The 14621-nt window shown below is 39.8% G+C and overlaps 1 protein-coding gene across 3 annotated transcripts in view; it reads right to left on the reverse strand.

Annotated features, from left to right (window-relative positions):
• Positions 1–643: 643 nt before the first annotated feature.
• SNX5 (sorting nexin 5) overlaps positions 644–14621 on the reverse strand; it is a 28141-nt gene continuing 14163 nt past the window's right edge. For all 3 annotated transcript variants that reach the window (XM_080813185.1, XM_080813186.1, XM_080813184.1), the window contains 11 exons: positions 14507–14617; positions 13134–13255; positions 11682–11805; positions 10032–10127; positions 8622–8727; positions 8461–8536; positions 7439–7478; positions 7262–7348; positions 5552–5711; positions 2406–2491; positions 644–1238 (listed from right to left, as the gene is read on the reverse strand). In XM_080813185.1, coding sequence (XP_080669311.1) covers positions 1188–1238; positions 2406–2491; positions 5552–5711; positions 7262–7348; positions 7439–7478; positions 8461–8536; positions 8622–8727; positions 10032–10127; positions 11682–11805; positions 13134–13255; positions 14507–14617 — 1059 coding nt within the window. In that variant the 3' untranslated portion in view covers positions 644–1187. The remainder of the gene's footprint in view (positions 1239–2405; positions 2492–5551; positions 5712–7261; positions 7349–7438; positions 7479–8460; positions 8537–8621; positions 8728–10031; positions 10128–11681; positions 11806–13133; positions 13256–14506; positions 14618–14621) is intronic.

Here is a 14621-nt window from a genome sequence, read left to right on the forward strand (position 1 = left end):
AGGGTTCTGATTTTGAGCCCCACATCGAGCTCCCTGCTCAGTGGAAAGCCTGCTTCTTCCACTCCTACTCCCTCTGCTTGTGTTCCCTCTTTCTGTCAAATAAATGAATAAAAAAAATCTTAAAAAAAAAAAAAAAACTTTACAGGGAAACCCGTGGCAGGTACTACCTTAAATGCTCAGTCATCACCAACAGGAGCTATGTGGCCTGAGAACACTGCATCACTTATGCTAAGCCTGTAAAAAGTGCAAAACCAAATTGAACCCATGAGCAAGCCAGACAAATCCAGATATAGGGACCTTCTAAAACACTGGTCATCAGTAGTCTCAAAAGATGAGGATTTGAACAGAGGCTAGGATGGTGGGCAGAGACCTCGAAGCCCTAGCACCACGTGCAGTCCTGGGGCACACTTGGGCCTTCTTTCCCACAAAAACACTCCATATGGTAACATGATTTATTATTTTATTATACACTTTATAAAAAGTCCACACACACACACACAACACCCCTATGATCAGGAAGAGGGCTCACATCTTAACATGAACAGGCCATCTTCTAAAGCAGGCCGTATTATTTCTTATACCCTAAGTTATTTCTTGCCCCTCAAGTATACCCCAACTACAAAAAATGGAGCTGCAAAGGGTATATAAAGACAAATGAGATTTTTTTGTTCTTGTTATAATACAATCACTTAAGGTGACTAAAGAACCATGAATGTAAGGAGGGACAGGGGAAAAAAATCACAGTAAGGAATGGAATGTGTGTATGTTATCTGCAACAAGCAGCTGACTTCTCTGTCGTCAGTGGCACCTACTCTAAATTAACTGGTTTGTAGGGATATGGGCACATGAAACCATGAGACAACATGCACCAGGCCATTGCTTATACTTGGTTCCAGAAGGCACGTTTCCTGCACTCTTTAATAACTAAAGACGTATTACAGAAGGACCCAGTATGTAGATTCTGAGGTATTAAATGCATAAGGAAAAGATTAGTTATGTCCAAGTAGCATGCAATAGAAATATTTTTAAACCAACATGGTTAAGTGTTAAGATTTTTAGAAATCAAAATATTTATTCACATAATTTTAAACTGAAGTCAAAGGTAATAAATCTTCTGTGGTAATGATTTAAAAGTGCAAGTGATGCTGGCTTTCACATTCACGTCCTTCATTCAGAGAAAAGGCAGATCAGTTGTTCTTGAACAAGTCAATGCAGCTCTGCAGGAGGGAGACATTGTTCTGGAAGACAAAAGTCAAGGTAGACCAATGCATCTCTCTAGAGTCCAGACCTCCTATGTATCTGTAAGAATTTGACTCAAAGCCATCAAATTAAGCTTTTCTTAAGAGATTTAAAGCCAACCAAACTGGGTTGGATCTTTTTTTTCATTAAATCACAACTGCACCTCATGCTACAACATGCACCCCAATTTCATGTTGGTGAGTTCCTTACCCTCTGAGGGTCTGGGACTGCCACCTGGAGAGGCTCACAGCTGCCACCCCAGGTTTGCTCTCAATTCAATCCTGCCAATTTTGCTGTGACATAAATTAAACACTACAGAGTTGTCCTTGAAACTGAAGGCCTTGGAAAGACCAGATAAAAAGGTGCTAAAAATTAATTTATGAGTGAGATTATAAATGATGAATATTCATAAAGGTCTAGCACAAATTGCTTTATAAAGTTCTCACTTAAAAGGAACTTAGAAAACTCCAAACACCCAGAACACCATGGGTATGATTTACATATACAGGACACTCTAAAACCCCAAATTAAAAGGTCATACATAACAAGACTTGAACTTAATCAGAAAGTAAATAAATGGTGTAGTCAAAATAAAGAAACTCAAAATACACACACATGTTCAAAGTCTTCCTGCTTAACCAATGCTGACTGGCCAGTGGCAGTTCCCTCCTACTGTGGTTCCCTGCTGATCCTGTAGCCCTGGGCTAGACAGCACTGCCAGGACTCACATGCAGCTGCACCCAGGAGCTGTGTGAAAAGCCATGCCCAGAAACTGAGCCAACTGCTCCAGGCAACACTTTAAAGGCTCCTTAAGGAGATTCTAATGCATACCCAACATTGAGAACCATTTTTCTCCACCTGTTCCATACCAAATTAAGCTACAAACCTTAAATATACAAGAAGTTCTTCCTTCCTAAACAAAAAAAATTAAATATCCTAAAACACTACTACGCTTTTCTCAAAAACACTATTTCATCATTATGTTACAGAATTTTGGTTTGCAGAAGAAAAAATAATCCAACAAGTAACTCCCACCTGTATCACAGGAGATTAATACCACAAAGCAAACCTCATCTGCCAATGATACTGGGATGGTGAACTGGGAAAATAACTTGGGGGGGGGGGGAGCCTAAAAAGCTGGCTTAATTTAAAGGAAAAACACTTACCCTGGCATGCTTTATTTCCAGTTCAGACATTTCAATTAAATTCTTTCTAAATGCTGCCACTCTCTTTCGTTTGAAATTGACTAGTTCTATAAAAGAAAAGTTACCAACAAAAGCTGAATAATTTTAATCTTTAATTTCCAAACATCATTCTTACATATAATCTCCAACACTTTGATACATTTTCTCATATTTTTTATTATCTCTGCAAACTGGGACACATACCTGACATTTTATGGACAATATAGTGATGTGCCTGCCTTTGTCTTTATGTATTTAAAGATTTTATTTATTTGAGTGAGAGTGAGAGAGGACATGAGCGGAGAGGGAGTGAGAGGGAGAAGCAGACTCCTCTGCTGAGCAGGGAACCCAACTTGGCGCTCGATCCCAGGACCCTGGGATCATGACCTGAGCTGAAGGTAGATGCTTTACCAACTGAGCTACCCAGGCGCCCGCCTTTGTTTTTTAAGATTTTATTTTTAAGTCATATCTACACCCAACGTAGGGCTTGAACTTATAACCCTGAGATCGAGTCACATGCTCTTACCTACTGAGCCAGCCAGGCGCCCCTGTCATTGCCTTTAAAATGAGCACTGCACCCAATTACTGAGCATCAAAATTCAGAGAATGCCACAGACTACTTGGAGAATCTACGAAATAAGCAGTCTTGCCCTAACCTCTAGCTACCAGTACTTATGGAAGGAAACAAGGCTGGGGAGGTGGTGAGCCACACATACATAACCTGCACCTATGCTTATTTCTTTAAATGATTATTTTTAAACTTTGAAACTACTGCTTACGTTCAGACGGCTTCTCTGTAGACAGATCTATACAATATGCCCTTTACATCTGTTGTTTCCTATCACCAAACACTATTTAGGATTGATGCCCCATTAGACATTAGGGTAAGCCAATAAGTACTTTCTCCCTTGGATTCCTTCCATAAACCCAGTTCTGACCATCACTCCTTTGGTCAAAATCCTCTCCAGCTTCAGCTGGGGGTCCAGTCCTCAGGAGCAAACTTATCCTCCTGTACCAGGTCTAATGTAGCACTGGCCAAAAGAAAGATCAAGCAGCCAACATTAAAAAGTAAAAACTTGCAAAACAAATTATCATGATGGGTTAATTACCTTGGATATACTAAATAGGTCTTCGCAGAGGTCAAGATAAACTCACCTTTCCTCTAGGCCTGCACCCAGGACCAGGACTCAACACTAACCTGTCTCATCTCCCGTTGATGCCTGTTCACACCACCTTCATTTGTACTATGCTTGTTCAACTGACTATCAGTTCAGTCATGAATTTCAGGAAGAACCTGGACCAGAGGCAGACAAGACCCATTCATTGCAGTATTCTACATAATACTGTACTTTTAAATATAGTATAACTAGACTTACATTTTGAATAAAGAGGATAAAATCTAATACAGGAACAAACCTTAGGCAAGGACAGGCCTAAACTGGCACCACTATAAAGATTTGTGGTTTTTCTTTAATCCGCTCTGAAGCTGTCAGAGCTAGTAAACTCTGGCCTATGTAATACCCTAAGATTTCAACTCAGTAGTTTTTCAAGTTTGTTCTTTTCCTTATAAATTAGCTAATTAAACAAAGGGCAAGATTTATTTTACTATGCTAGTAAGGAGGTTCCTTTGAAAATAATCCAAAAGCCACATGCGCATATCTGCATGCCCTTTTCAAGATTTTTGTCTTGAAAAAGAGTCAGAGCAGCTCTGACTCTTACAGTTAAGGAATTACAGTACTGAAAACAATGAGCCAAGACAATGGAACCCTACTGCTCACTGCTGGTTATCAGGACATTTTCAGATAATGTCCTGGGGGGTGGAAATGTTCTCAGAAAACACAGTCTTAAAATGAGACAGGGATTTCTCACAGAAACCCAAGTCTGGGATGAATCAGGTACAGAGTATCACTACAATTACATTCACATTCAGGAAAATAACATTCTTGGGTGCCTGGGTGGCTCAGTCAGTTAAGCATCTGCTTTCGGCTCAGGTCATGATCCCGCGGTCCTGCATCAGGCTTCCTACTACTCTGTGGGGAGCCTGCTTCTCCCTCTCCCTCGGCTGCTCTCCCTGCTTGTGCTCACTCACACGTTCTGTCAAATAAATAGAATCTTGAAAAAAAAAAAAAAAAAACACAACAACAAAACAAAACATGACTCTAATAATGACAAGGAAGGAAATGTGGAAAAGGGAAGGCTTGTGTTTAAAGGGTGATGATGCCAAGGGTGTAGGAAGAGAATGCTAGAACTGGGGAAGAGGAATCATTTTTCTGCAACCATCACAGTAAAGGCTGGCTCAGACAAAAATCAACACAGACTAAATTTAGGGAGAAAGCATGATGAAGAGTAGGCTATCTGCAAGGTCTTAAATTGTCTCCCCAGACACTGCTGATTAGCAGCACAGGGAAAGAATTTAACTATACAGTGAAGAAATTGGGCAACACCTTGATTTGGTAATCAAAATTAACACCACAAATGAGCAGAAAATGGAACATAAAGTGCCCTCAGATGCCACACCTGAAAGACACGTAACTCAGTATTCTGCTGGAAATGCACAAACAGAACCTATTCATGACAGAACAGACATTCTGAAAATGAGGAACACTATTCACTATTTACAGAGCTTTTGGTCCCCAAAAAGGCAAATGTCGTTTTAAAAAAAGGTGGGGGCAGGGGTCCCTTCCAAATTAAAGGAGACATAAGAGCTATGGTAGCCTAACGGCAACCCTAGACAGGAAGACGCTGTTGGGACAAACAACAAACTGAGAAAACAGACAACAGGCTGGAGTGTATTATATCTAAGTTTACCAAAGTCACTAAGTATACTATAGGGATGTAAGGGAAATACACAACAAAAGGTTTTTTTAGGGATAAAAAGACAACAGATACAACTTAATCTCAAATGATTGAAAAAGGAAAACAAAACAAACAAACAAACAAAAACAAAAAAAACCCACCCCGTGTACATGTATGTGCAAGTGAGGAAGCAGAAGAGGCAAATTGGACAACTAGGGGACTCCCGGTAAAGAATGCATGGGTGTTCTCGGCATTATCTGTGCAACTTTTCTCTATAAGCTTGAAATTACTTCCAAATAAAAAGCAAGAAGTAAAGAGTAGCCCTGTTCAACCTTCTTTTGCAGATTCAGAAAGCTGTTCAAATTTCTGGCAGCATTCCTGCTGGTGTGCCTCAGCCAACTTGACATCTTTGCTTTTCAACCGGGCCTTATCCAAGGCTTTGTTTGAGTTCTCATAGTCAGTGAGGGCTTTGGTACGTCTGTATAAGAGATCCTGAGAAAAAAATTAACAGACAGGACACGGTAGTTAAACTTATGCTGAAAAATTGCTAGAGACCAAAACGGGAAAACTAAGTATCTAAAACTACTCTAAAATAAAAAAATAAAAAAAAAGGGGGGGGCATGCACGGCCTGAAATGTCAAAAGAGGCAACAATCTAGTCCACTTCTACCTCCCCCTTCTATTATGTGTTTTTTTTTTTTTAAATCTCAAGATTAACCTGGGGGCAATAATTCTTGCAGCACTGTTGAGAGCTTTTTGAAATTCTTTGTATGGATTAAAAACACCACCCAAAAAAGCAAAAACAAAACAAAAAAAACCCCAATAGTGAAAACTAAAGGATCAAATAATTTCCATGATTCAATCTTGGAAAGCAGTTTCAGAAAATTAACCACCTTCTTACCAGAACAGAAAGCACTGCTGGGCGTGTCAAGTGATGCTACTAAAACAGTGAGGCAGCAGAAGAAAGTTGTTCTAACCTTACCCCACCACAAGCCCTGCCTCAAGTCCATCAGAGGCTCTCATCTGAAATAAAGACTATTTGCAATCTCCAGCCAAGTACTAGTTACCTCCTTATTTAAAACAGAACAGGTATGGGAGGTTCAACATACATGTATTTTAAAAACCTGGGTTTATCATCATTTCAAGTCCATTAAAATAGGAAATAAGAAATATAGTCTAACATATATAAAAATATAAAACTAAGGAAACATGTCAAAAGACAAATTGACTAAATATGAAACTATGAGTAAAATAATGAATTTCTACTTCCTAATGACATTCACGGCAGTGTTATGCCCAGTGAGTGCATGTTTCATTCCCAAAGGTCATTTTGCTTACCACTTAGTCTTGTTTTTGATAAGTAATGGTTGGTTTATAGACTCAAAACTGCAATTCAATAAAAGCTCACAAAATCCCAACCTTTTCTCCCTCAGAAATAGTTGTGTTCAGTTTTACCATATCCAATAGCCTACAATCCCCCAAATTTCTATCTGTTCACTTGGCACCACCCCTACTGCTCCTGATACAAACTAAGGATACAATGCCACAAAAAGGTATGTTACTGCAGAAAAATTTCAATCTAAAATGGAACGAGAAGCTATGAAATGGAGAATCTCACAAATGTGCCCTCAAAAGAATGGAACCTAAGAACTAAGAGACTGATTTCAAATGCCTAATTTACAGAAGACCACAAGATACTTGTCTCCTGACTTAACAACTCACTTCTTGGCAGAAATATCCTCAAGCCAAATGAACATACTGTTTGGATGTCCTTCTCTTCACGCTCCTACTAAATACAAGCCCAGCCCAAACCCTTGATGCACTTACCTGTAGCTTGCTACAGCATCTGTTTCCTGAACTGCAATTCCCAAATCAGCTCAATTTCTGGCCAAACTTATCTCAGTTTACTGAGTTTATTATTTACACAAACAATCCTGACAAATTCCCATCTTCTTTCATTTTCAACAACAAAATACATCTCTAACATGAAACCTCTTCTGGGTAATGCAACATGGTCTTGTATTATAACAACTGCTGCCTTACCTTAGCAGCCTCTATGTTGAGCATGTAGTATCGGAGAAGCTCTGTCAGCTTTAAGTCTTCATCGGAGGAGACTCGACTTTCTACCTTCTAATAAAAAAAGTAAAGGTTACCATCAACTAAGCAGAAATCTACAGATTATAAAATATGTATTATGAAGACCAACATAGAAATTCTTACCCTAAGTTTTTCGAATAGCTCAGCAATCTTCAATAGATACCTGAAAAAATATACATGATTTTGGCTTACAGTCTTAAATCATGTATGAAATAGGACCTTATCAGTAAGACATGAATGAGTAAATGCAGAAATCTGAGCCACTGGTGCTTTAGAATTAATTTATCAAAGTAGTACTTTCATCACTAACTGGCCCAATCTAGCAGAAAAGATGATTACAGAACTAAGCATATCGATAGTGCCACACCTGTGGCTATCAACCTCTCAGTGCCCCTCAGCCACCTTGCCATGCAGAAACTGTATTCCAAGATAGTCTTTAATCAATGTCAAAGCTGTGTTAACCAAGGGCAGGTTCTAATGAGCTGCCACCATGGGTATCCCAAAGACAGAAATACGTTATTTAAATAAATAAATAAAAATTTTAAAAAGCTACGGTTTCATTTGGGTTTTGACAGTAACCGAACTTCTACCTTCAAAATCAGAAATATCACCACCCATTATACCAAGCAAGCCCTAGGTGTTAAGTAGAATGCAGCTTCACACCAGAAAAGCCCAGGATGAAGAAACTGAAAAATTCATATAAAAAAGCTCAAAACCAGACTGGGGTCACTGTATTCGCCTTAAGACCACCTTAACCAAAACAAATTTCTTAAGTCCAGGGCACTTATAAGTCTTAGTCCGTCCAGGTGAAACACCATTTGCCAGAGAATGTATAAGGCAAACTTCATTCAGACACAAATCCAGAATTAAATCAATATAAAAAAGAGACAGTTTGACAAAAATAAAATCTTTGACAAGAGCTACCATGTTTGGTATAGAAGTGCCCACTGAGTACCCTACAAACATCTTAAATGTGTCTATGTTCACAGGTGCGTAAAGATTTGAGTCCTAGAGACCACACTATCCTCTACTCTCGATGAGCTGGTACTCAAAAGCAGAAGTGAAACCATACAGTCATTCTTCATTATACCACTCACAAGTTGTCAACTGGGGAGTAGGGAAAATGCTTTTCCAACAAAACTTACTTTTTGATGACTGTGGGCTCTTCTAAAGCCAGGCTATGCAGGCAGGCTGCAGTGTGGATATAGTCATCTGCAACATCTGCAAAAACAGGGACAGCCCTTTTTATATGAACAGAGCTAGTACATCAGCAAAGCTAAGTGTCTAGTGGGTAAATGGTATTTACTTTTATGAGATCGGGTCATTTTGTCAGCTTTTGCACACGAATCCTTGATCCTATTATAATAGTTAATGAGGAAATTCTTCTCTTGCTCAAAGAAGTCATCTACCTCCTAAAGGGGAAAAAAGAAATTTAAGAAGCAAAACTCTGAAAAATATGAATGTATTTTTCATTAGAAAAAACAATAAGGAAATAAGCTCAAGAACTTTAACCTCTATGGACCAGAAAAACCCAAACTAAAAAGACAGCATTTCATACCCAAGATTAGCAAAACTCAAGTGCTAGCAGGAAATGTCAACAGAGAAAACCATTTTCAAGAGCCATTCAACAACGCCCAGGAAAACTGTGGTATCCTCTCTAACATCCAACAAGCCTGCAAGAGAAGTGGTTCTGCCTGGCAGGTTGCAAACTAGCAGTAGATACCCACATCTTTGTATGGGCGGGGGAGGCGGGAGGGTGTATATTTGGTGGGCACCAATCAGGGATGCCAAACATTCCATGTTATATGGGAACAGCACAGCCCCATACACCTTAAAATGCACCAAGGAGAATTATCTAGAGTTTCCAAATTCCTGACAATGCCCTCTACTTAGCACCTGTACCCTGGGCTCCCTGCTCATGCCCTCAACAAGTGGCAATGTTAGAAGATGGTAACTCAGTTAAAAAGTGGAAGGGGCTGAGAAGAGCTAAATTATCAATTCAGTCTTTTAAGACAGCTTTGTCCAACAGATGTATGTGAATGACATATGCTATTTTAAAATTTTCTAGTAGCCACATTATAAAAAAAAGTAACAAAAAGACAGGTGAAACTACTTTTAATATTTTACAGTATTTTCTTCACATCAGATCCTTGAAATCTGACACACACAAAAAAATTAAAAATTTGGTGCGTCTGGGACTACCAAAGTGGACAGTGTAGTTCTGCAGAATGTCATGAAATACTATAAATCTTGTAGCTTATTTTCTTTTTAAAAAATAAAACTGGGGCGCCTGAGCTCAGTGGGTTGAAGCCTCTGCCTTCAGCTCAGGTCATGGTCCCAGCTCAGGTGGAGTCCCACATCGGGCTCTCTGCTCAACAGGGAGCCTGCTTCTCCGTCTCTCTCTGCCTGCCTCTCTGCCTACTTGTGATCTCTGTCAAATAAATAAGAAATAATTAATTGGGTAACTGCTCTTCGTACGGAAAAGGAGAAAATGAATTAAATGAGACTATTCTTATCCTCTCACTTAAGAGAACACAGTTATTTTAGAAATATAAGTGAAAATTCAGAAAGTAGATAAAAATACCCAAGATATTAAAAATTGCTTACATTTCTGTGAAGTTAATACATTTGCTTCACAAATATCTCTTGTGAAGAAATAAAAAGTCAGCTATTCACATGAAGTCAAGAGTTTTCTGTAACAGCTAAGAGCCCTTACCTTAACTCCAGAAAAAAGGACCTCATCAGCACTTTTCACCACACTTTTGAAAAAGCCACCAAACACCTCTTTGGTATTTTTCCGCCGAACACTTAGCTGGGGGGAAAAAAAAAGAAAAAAAAGAAAAAGAAGAAAATTATGTAATAGTTTATGGTATACATGTTTTTCTAAGTACTTTTGGCTTTAAATATCTTCCAAGTGATACTGTGTCCTAATATAGGAACACACACAAAATCTTTCATTCCATCTTAGCCACCAGGTCTAAATAGGAATAAATAGCAAAATTTAAACACTGGTCATAGTTCTAAAAGTATAACCCAAGATATTCTGGAAAAATATATGGCACTAAGTCTCACTGGCTTTTATTTTATGTTGTATTTATTTGTTTTTTATACGAAGGTCTTACATCCAACATGGGGCCTGAACTCACGGACCCAAGATCAAGAGTTGCATGCTCTTCCAACTGACCCAGCCAGGCATGAGATAGTGGCCTTTAAAAATCTTTCCTTGAATTATTGTAATGTCCTATGCTGTTGACTGAACTTTACTGGTTCAAAGATGCTGAGGAAATTTTTAAGTAAGGGACTGCCTCACACATATAAAGAAGTAATTAAAAAAAAAAAATTAAAGGGGGGAGAAAAAAAAAGGGCAACAGGAGCTCCTGGATGGCAGAGATGGTTAAGTGTCTGCCTTCAGCTCAGGTCATCATCTCCAGGTCCTGGGATGGAGCCCTAGGTTCAAATCCTAGCTCAGCAGGGAGTCTGCTCGCCCCCCCCCCCAGCTTTTCTGCGCACACATGCGCTCTCAAATAAAATCTTTCAAAAAGGGGGGAGGGGTGCAAAACATACAATTCCTTCCAACAAACAGGTAACCAAAAGCAAATGTGAAGAAAATTCCTCTCAATCCCAAAATTGGGGTGCCTGTGTGGCTCAGTAAGTTGGGTGTCTGACTTCCCACATCAGGCTGCCTGCAAAGTGAACAGTCTGTTTCTCCCTCTCCCTCTGCCCCCCGCCGCTTATTCTCTTTCAAATAAAACCTTTCAAAACAAATAACAATCCCAAAATTAACAGAGGGCAAAAACCAGTCTTTCATTAAAAGGGGCAAAAAGTAATCTTCAAGCAGCATTTTATAAAAAGTATCTTGAAATGGGGAGGTGGAAACAGTATCTAAAAAAGGATTTCACTGTGCCATTAAAAAAATTCAGTACTTTAAAAGTCAATTTTCCAGAAAATTTATCAGGCCATCAAGTATATTTCTATTAATTTTTATTTTTTTTAAAGCAATCTCTATACCCAGTGTGGGGCTCAAACTCATGATCCCAAGGATCAAGAGGTGCATGCTCTTCTGGTAGGCAGCATGGTGCCCCTCAAACATATTAAAAAAAAAAAAAATACAGTCAAGTCGGGGTGCCTGGGTGGCTCAGTTAAGCATCCACATCCAACTCTTGATTTCAGATCAGGTCATGATCTCAGGGCTGAGGGAACAAGCTCCACATCGGGGCTCTGTGCTGGGTATAAAGCCTGTTCTGGATTCTCTCACTCTCCCTCTTCTCTCTTTCCTAAGGGGGTAGGGGAGAGAAGAGAGAATAGAAAAAAAAAATTGTCATGTGCATTTTCACTGGATCATGGAAATGGAACAAAAATGCCTTACATCCTGATCATATTCCAGGAACACATGGAAGTTGCGATCCTTACTGAGAACAGGGTGAGAAGAGAGCCGCTGTAGAAAAACTTCATGGGAGGATACAGTCTTCTTAAAGACCGCGAGATACTCACTGGAAGAGAAACACACAAGGCATTAAGCTGGGACCACTTGACTAAATAACCAGTATTGGTCCCAGTTATCACCACTGTTCTGCTCATACCACTTAAGGAAAACAGTCAAACTAGACCAAAACATTCTGGTACAACCTTTTATCTAGTTAATAATTAGGCATTTGCCATTTGGGAACCTGTGGGGGAAAAAAAAAGGAAGGAGAAAGTAATACTACAACGGGAGCTGAGAGAGCAAGCCTACAAAGCCCAAATCTATATGCAATGACTGCTAGTATTTAGCAGCCACAGAACACTGGCTTCCATCAAACAATCAAAACGCCTTAGTCCCGCAGCCACATACAGAGCACTCAAGTCTAATAAGGCTTGGAATTATCACACATTATAAAGTGACTATCTCAACCTAGGCATTACAGATCACTCTAAACTTCTTAATGGTAGGACTTTAGTATATTGTGCTCAGTACCTTATCCTCAGAACAGGCCATGACAGGTACTCCAGCATGTGTGGAATGACTTAGTACCTGGAGCCATGTGAACACCAGCCCCAGAGAGTATGGACACTGGACAGAGCATGGAGGACAACTGCTGAAATGGGCACCACACCAATAGTGTGAACAGGGAGAAAGGGTCAAGAGAAAGAAGTACAAGGATAATTTCATAACTAACTTTAATATAAATCCCCAACTGTGATACATTTTTGTTTGAAATACTTATAATCAAGTTAAAAGATGCTTGCTGTGAACCTAGGACTTCTCTCAAACCACTGATGTGATTGTTATTCAGAGTGCTTCTCGTAACCATATCACTGCAATCTAGTTTCAGCTACACCTCTAGTCACCAAATTTCAGGCAATGAAACTTAGTTCATTATCAGCAGCCTGAGGAGTTATCTATACAGACACAAAGGCTTTCTTCTTCACTATGCCAGACCAGCATTCCATAACAAGCAGTCCACCTGGGGGAAAACAATCACTCTATCCAGTATCCATAGGGAATCAACTGCAAAATGCAGTTCTACAAGACCACACATTAGAGAACTAATTAATTCCATACTTTAAGAGAACTGCCAGCTTCTTCTGATTTCTATATACATCATCACTTTGGTTCTTCTCAAAAGAACAGAGTCCTGGGTGCGTCTGGGTGGCTCAGTGGGTTAAGCCTCTACCTTCGGCTCAGGTCATGATCTCAGGGTCCTGGGATCGAGCCCCACATCGGGCTCTCTGCTTAGTGGGGAGACTGCCCCCCCTCGCCTACTTTTGATCTGTCTGTCAAATAAATAAATAAAATACTAAAAAAAAACAAAAGAGTCCTATCAAGAAACACACTTACGCTTCCAGCTCTTGCTTCATCTTAGCGAATTCTTCTTTGGTCATAGACCCTTCACCCTCTCCCAATTTCTGCATCTTTTCTCGAGGGCCATCAAAGTCAGGCTTCGTAGGAGCAGGTGGAATCTGTAGGAAAGGCAGGTTAACTCTCAAGCACTCTTGTCCTGGCAGTGATATTCTACTCAGTGCCTATGCACAAGGAGGCAGCCAGCCCAGTGGGGCTATCTAACAGGTCAGCCTGTTTTTCTCTTAACCTTATTCCTCTTGGCCATATAAAAGAAGTCTCCTCCCCACAACTGGACACTCAGATTGTCATTTTTTTAGGTTACCCATTCAGATGATTTATAGGGGATAATAGTGTTTAGCCTGCTTCAATGTCAGCTTAAAATGTATGTATTAGAATCAGTGCTAAAATGAAGTCAATGAAGCACCATCAAGATTAGGCTCTAGGGGCGCCTGGGTGGCTCAGTCGGTTAAAGCCTCTGCCTTCGGCTCAGGTCATGATCCCAGGGTCCTGGGATTGAGCCCCACATCCGGCTTTCTGCTCAGCAGGGAGCCTGCATCCCCCACCCCACCACCTGCCTTCTCTGCCTACTTGTGATCTCTGTCAAATAAATAAATAAAATCTTTTTTTTTTTTTAAGATTTTATTTATTTATTTGACAGACAGATCACAAGTAGGCAGAAAGGCAGGCAGAGAGAGAAGGGAGGAAGCAGGCTCCCTGCTGAGCAGAGAGCCCGATGCGGGGCTCGATCCCAGGACGCTGGGATCATGACCTGAGCCGAAGGCAGAGGCTTTAACCCACTGAGCCACCCAGGCGCCCCTAAATAAATAAAATCTTAAAAAAAAAATCGTTAAAAAAAAATTAGGCTCTAGACATAAAGCAATTTTTAATTCCAGAGGATAATAAAAAGATTCCAATTTTAGGTGAACAGAATATTCTCAGACACAAGCTTCAATACTACTTTTATTAGCACAAAGAGAACTGCTTCTCCTACTTCGAGTGGACAACAACACTTTTGAGAAATCTACTATACACCATCACCACTACTGAGGTTTTCCTATAAATCAATTCTACTTGATGCCCGAAAGTACCAGAGAAAACCCCAAACCCAAAAGGTAGAGAAGATTCAAGCCATGAAATTAGTCTATTATACAGGTCTTAAGACTGTATGCTTCACCTCATAGCTATAACACAACTCTTATGTAGTTTAGCCATTACCAATAGCACTTGCTCTACTTGATAGATGAAATCAGACAGTTTTCACAACCCATTATAAAAAAAAAAATGGGTAAAAGTCTATTTAAACAAAACAAATACGATAAGGTAGAAGAAACTGGCTTCAGAAATTACATGATTTTCCAAAATGCACTTACGATAAGCCCAGCATAGTCTGCAGTTTCAATAAGAGTGTCATGTAGCCACACAAAGTCTTCATGTTGCCTTGTAACAGAGAACTCTGGGTTCTGAAACGTGGACAGCGTGGTCTGT

The sequence above is a fragment of the Martes martes genome, assembly GCF_963455335.1.
Source record: "Martes martes genome assembly, chromosome: 9".
NCBI classification, from domain to species: Eukaryota; Metazoa; Chordata; class Mammalia; order Carnivora; family Mustelidae; genus Martes; species Martes martes.